Here is a 5146-nt window from a genome sequence, read left to right as displayed (position 1 = left end):
GTTCTTAGCCCTAGCTCGTCATTCTCTCCTTAATGCTTGAATAGTTCATTCGATTTCTGAATCCAAAGGCAAGAGTTCCGAGCCACGTGCGTTTTGCATGCACCTACGAACACAACAAAAGAAAATTAGATAAATAAATACAAATAAAAAAAAACTTAGATTAAAACAAGATATTTCTTCACTATAGTAATTTAATTCTTAGCCGTTCAATCCCCGGCAACGGCGCCAAAAACTTGTTGCAATATAATTTTGACTACACAAGTACAGAAGTCGTACAAGTAATAAAGTGGTCCGAAGACCGATATCGTCCCACGAGGATTGACGTTAAGAATATAAACTAACTATTGTGAATATCATATCTTAACCTTATCTAAGCGATCAAATTTGGATGTGATAAACTCAAAGGAAAACTAAAATAAAGGAAAACTAAGTCAAAAGGAAAGATGACAGTAATTAGTAATACGTGCTGAAATTAGAATGGAAAATCAATATGATAAAAATGCTAGGGTCTTGACTTCACTCTATTGCGATTATGCTTCTCCGTAGTAATGTGCCTAACCTAACTCAACATTCTCAAGAACCTAGAGTGATGTGTATCCTTATACCCTCTCTCGAGTGCTGCATAAAGAATGTGTAGGTAATATCAAGCCTATATCTCTAAACAACTAATCATCCCTACCTTCATTAAGTTCCACTCTAGAAACAATTCCTGGAATTCCACTTCTCAATTTCACAACCTAAAATTATTTCGGTTACCTAGGCAATGTTTATCTCTCGATCTCACACCAACCTAAGTTGTTCTATCCGTTTCTTGATTGCTTGAACGTTCCCCTCTCGAGTGTTAATCCTCACAATAAAAATCTGCCCAATTAAAAATCTCATAAAGCATGGCAATATGTAAATCATAGATTTAGCAGCAATAATTCAAAACATAACACGAAAGAAACGAAAAGCTTTAATTAAATGCACATTAAAACGTCAAAACAATAATCACAAATAGACATTCATCTAAACCCTAATAAATAAGAAAATTAGCCACATATCATGTGGTTCACAATCTCAAAATAATATTCAAAACTCAGAAAAATACAAGAAGAAAGATAAGAAGAGAATGAAGAACGCTTGGAATTCTTGAAGAATCGCTGGAATTTCCCTCGAATCCTCTCCGATTCAGTTTTTCTTCTTTTGCAAACCTTTTTTCTCCTCCTTCCCTTCAGCTTTCGGCCTCTCCTCCTTATATTCCACATCCAACACATCCCCAAGAAGCTAATTCTCACTTTCCATAAAAGTCCCTGCACCAAACTAGGGCAAAACGCGTGTTTCTAATAAAATCGGGTAAATCAGGCGACATATCCCCTAGAATAGGCGACATATCGCCTATAGGAGGTGACATATCTCCACAAAGGAGGTGACATATCGCATCCCTCTCTGGTCCTGTGCACAGGTTTGCTCGATTTTGCTCCTTTTCAAGTCGCATCGCCATCTGAAGGCGCCATATCGCCTCGTTCTCTGTCTTTTTGATCCAAAATGCCTCAAAACTAAGCGATTTCCCCCTTTCCTACACACTCAAGGGAAAGTCATCAAATCCACATAACAACTTGAGGAAAAACATGCCAAAACTAGCTAAAGGAGTAACGAATGAGTGCATAAATTACGCACTCATCACACCCCCAAACTTGAACGGCTGCTTGTCCTCAAGCAGAAAAACCTAATATAAAATAAAACACACAAAGGGAAATGGACAAAAGAACAAAAAATGACACAAACTAAAATAACAAACCAAAAACAAAACAAAAGAAATAGAAATGAACCGACTGAGAGTGTAAACATAGAGCTGAGGCATATAATCTCAAGTTACCAAACACCTCTGCACCCACCCAACATGTGAATCTGGAAAAGGACTAGAATTTCAACCTTCTCAACTTAACTTCTAACACTGTCATCTCCGTGTAAGTGTGTGCAAATCATCTCTACAAGACCTAAACACAAATGTGACTCATCTGTATCAAGACAAATCGCAAGATAAACATTAAAACAGAACGACCATAGGCTCACCTGTCTGACTCATCTCCACTAATGTAGGTCAAATGTCATGGAGATCAAGAGGACTTTACTCGGCTTGTAACCTTAGGCTAGGGTGAAGGATAAATGGTAATCGGAGAAAGAAAATCAGACTCACCCTAGACAAGCACGGTGGCAATAATAGACTCCTCCGTTCACCGAACCGAAACCAATGCCCTTTACTTCTAGATTCGCCTCTTCACCTTCGAATGTAACATCCATAAACACTATCCCCCACTATGATCGATCCCCAAACATGAATTCTTTTTTTTTTTGTTTTTTTTTTTGTTTTTTTCTTTTTTGGAACACAAAGTCAAATTCGCATTTAGAATGGTGAGGGATGAATATAAAGGTTCAAGGATGGTCTCAGAAAACTCCTCACTTAACGACTCTTGCTGGCCAGGCGTTCGACGCTCGGTGAAAGGGTCACGTGTGATGCCAAGGTAAGTGGGTAAAGGTAATGTTTGATACATTGCAAGGCTCAGGTTATCAGGCAGTAAAACAAAAGAATACTGGTTTTTTTTTCTTTTTTTTTCGGCTCAAAGAGGGACTCTATGGATAATATGTTGCTCGGGTTAGCTTTTTGGCTCAAACGGTCCAAAGAGGGCCTCTATCCTATCAACACAACAAAGACCTAGGATTTCGCCTCGACAAGTCCTTTGGGTAAGTTCTAGCATTCTCATTGAGATAAAAAGTCTCAAACTTGCACACAAAGCCACACATCGAATAAGGAAAGGTAGATAGACATGTGCTCAGAAATAGAGATAACAACATCAAAAGCAAGCATGATAGATCAAGCACACAGTCAAAGATATAGAGACACATACTGAATGAAAGAAGAGGGCTTAGTATGAAGTCATCATCGAAGCCCAAAGTCATATGTAATACAACACTCAGTTCGGTACAAATATCAAAATAAATTAAAATCTAACTACCCTACAAAAAGAATATCAATAGGTAGAGATGATAACAAAAGAAAAGAAAATGATACTCTCCCCCAAACTTAAAAGGAACAGTGTCCCCACTGTTTGGCGTTAAAACTTAAAGGGCAAAGGAAAGAAAAACAATACCTCATGGCCGGTCTAAGTATTATCGGCCATACCTCATCCAGCATCATCAATTCCACCGTCGGGTTCGCCATCTGAGGTTCCCGAAGACTAATATGGCTGTCAAAATCCTTCAGGTGACATATCGCCTATCATTCTGTCTCCCTCTCCTGATTTGCTTTTTTTTTCTTTTTTGTTTTTTTATTTTTTACAATGAAACCCATTTGACACAGAATCAACGAAAAATCATATGTGGGTTGCCTCCCACGAAGCGCTTGATTTAACGTCCCTAGCTGGACATGAACACGACTTCATCCTCCTGGTTCTAGCTCGATGGTACAAAATGAAAACACTCGCTTGATCTTAAATGTTCCAGATAATCTTGACTCCACCTTTTCAGGGGAGAGCTTCAACTGAGAGTTGAAAAGAAGGACGCGTTGGCCCGGAGTGAGATCTTGCCACGAGGTTCGTTGGTCGTGCTTCTTCTTGGCCACCACCATTTCATTGTTCATCGGGGTGGCAATGGCTTCAGCCTTCTTAACAATATACTCCCCCACATCATCTTTCTTGGGACAATGTTCATTGCTCAATTTTTTTATGGTTAGGGAATTGGTAGGACCATTCCCCAAAGAATCTTTCGGCATAACTTCTTGAGTGAACTCCTTGATACAAGATTTCAATTCCTCCACTTGGTTGCATGTCAGCTTTTCTTGCGGAGACCTTTTGGGATTTAAGATGTTGAAGATGGCTTTCTCCTCATTGACCCTTAGAGTCAAGTTCCCACTGTGCACATCTATTAAAGCCCTTCCGGTAGCTAGGAAAGGCCTTCCAAGGATAATGGGGATTTCCTGATCTTCTTCCATGTCTAAAACTACAAAATCAACTGGGAAGATGAACTTATCCACTTTTACCAATACGTCTTCAATGATTCCCCATGGGTAGGTAATGGACCTATCCGCCATTTGCCAGGAGATGGTTGTAGGGGTGACCTCTCCAAGCCCAAGTTTTCGAAACACCGACAAAGGTATGAGGTTTATGCTAGCTCCTAGATCGCAAAGAGCTCTCTCAAAAGTTGACCCACCAATTGTACATGGGATGGTAAAACATCCTGGATCCTTCAATTTCTCTGGTAGTTGTCTCTTTATGATAGCGCTACATTCTTCTGTAAGCTTCACTGTCTCATAGTCCTCGAGTTTACGCTTCTTCGACATAACCTCCTTCATAAATTTGGCATAGTTTGGCATTTGCTTGAGAGCGTCCACGAAAGGGATGTTGATGTGGATCCTTTTAAAGATATTGAAAAATTTCTCAAATTGCTCGTCAAGCGGCTTCTTCTGGAACTGTTGAGGGAATGGCAATGGGGGAGTGTTACGAGGTGGATTATCCGAAAAAGTGATCGAACCCGGTTTAACCACCGGTGTTTCTAATAAAATCGGGTAAATCAGACGACATATCCCCTAGAATAGGCGACATATCGCCTAAAGGAGGCGAGATATCTCCACAAAGGAGGCGACATATCGCATCCCTCTCTGGTCCTTCGCACAGGTTTGCTCGATTTTGCTCATTTTCGAGTCGCATCACCATCTGAAGGTTCCATATCGTCTCGTTCTCTGTCTTTTTGATCCAAAATGCCTCAAAACTCAACGATTTCACCCTTTCCTACACACTCAAGGGAAAGTCATCAAATCCACATAACAACTTGAGGAAAAACATGCCAAAACTAGCTAAAGGAGTAACGAATGAGTGCATAAATTACGCACTCATCAATGAGAAAAAAACTTAGAATCAAAATCAAAGAGAAAAGTTGAGAGATAGAATGAGAGTGAGATGAAAAGTTGAGAGTGAATTGTTGTGTGGGATTTATGGTGGAATTAAGGGGTATTTATAGAGGATTTTTGGGTGAAATTCTGGTTGTTTACCGTTGGGCCCTTCACAAACCTAACGTGCGGCACGTGACGGGCCTCCCGTTTGGCCGGTCACATGCCAAACGGGAGGCACATGACGGGCCAAACGGGAGGCCCGTCACATGCCGCCCGTTG

The 5146-nt window shown here is 40.3% G+C and overlaps 1 protein-coding gene across 1 annotated transcript; it reads right to left on the bottom strand.

The window, feature by feature from the left end:
- Window positions 1–3418: 3418 nt before the first annotated feature.
- Window positions 3419–4351, bottom strand: LOC112091896. The gene has a single exon (XM_024166635.1). It carries the CDS (start codon window positions 4349–4351, stop codon window positions 3419–3421), a length of 933 nt encoding a protein of 310 aa, XP_024022403.1.
- Window positions 4352–5146: the final 795 nt, after the last annotated feature.

Source organism: Morus notabilis, unplaced genomic scaffold (assembly GCF_000414095.1).
Source record: "Morus notabilis unplaced genomic scaffold, ASM41409v2 Scaffold35, whole genome shotgun sequence".
NCBI classification, from domain to species: domain Eukaryota; kingdom Viridiplantae; phylum Streptophyta; class Magnoliopsida; order Rosales; family Moraceae; genus Morus; species Morus notabilis.
This window is presented reverse-complemented; position numbering and strand designations above follow the sequence as displayed.

What these genes read in the sequence shown, in the direction of transcription:
- LOC112091896 (XM_024166635.1), bottom strand. Translation starts at nt 4,351, where the DNA reads ATGCCAAACTATGCCAAATTTATGAAGGAGGTTATGTCGAAGAAGCGT.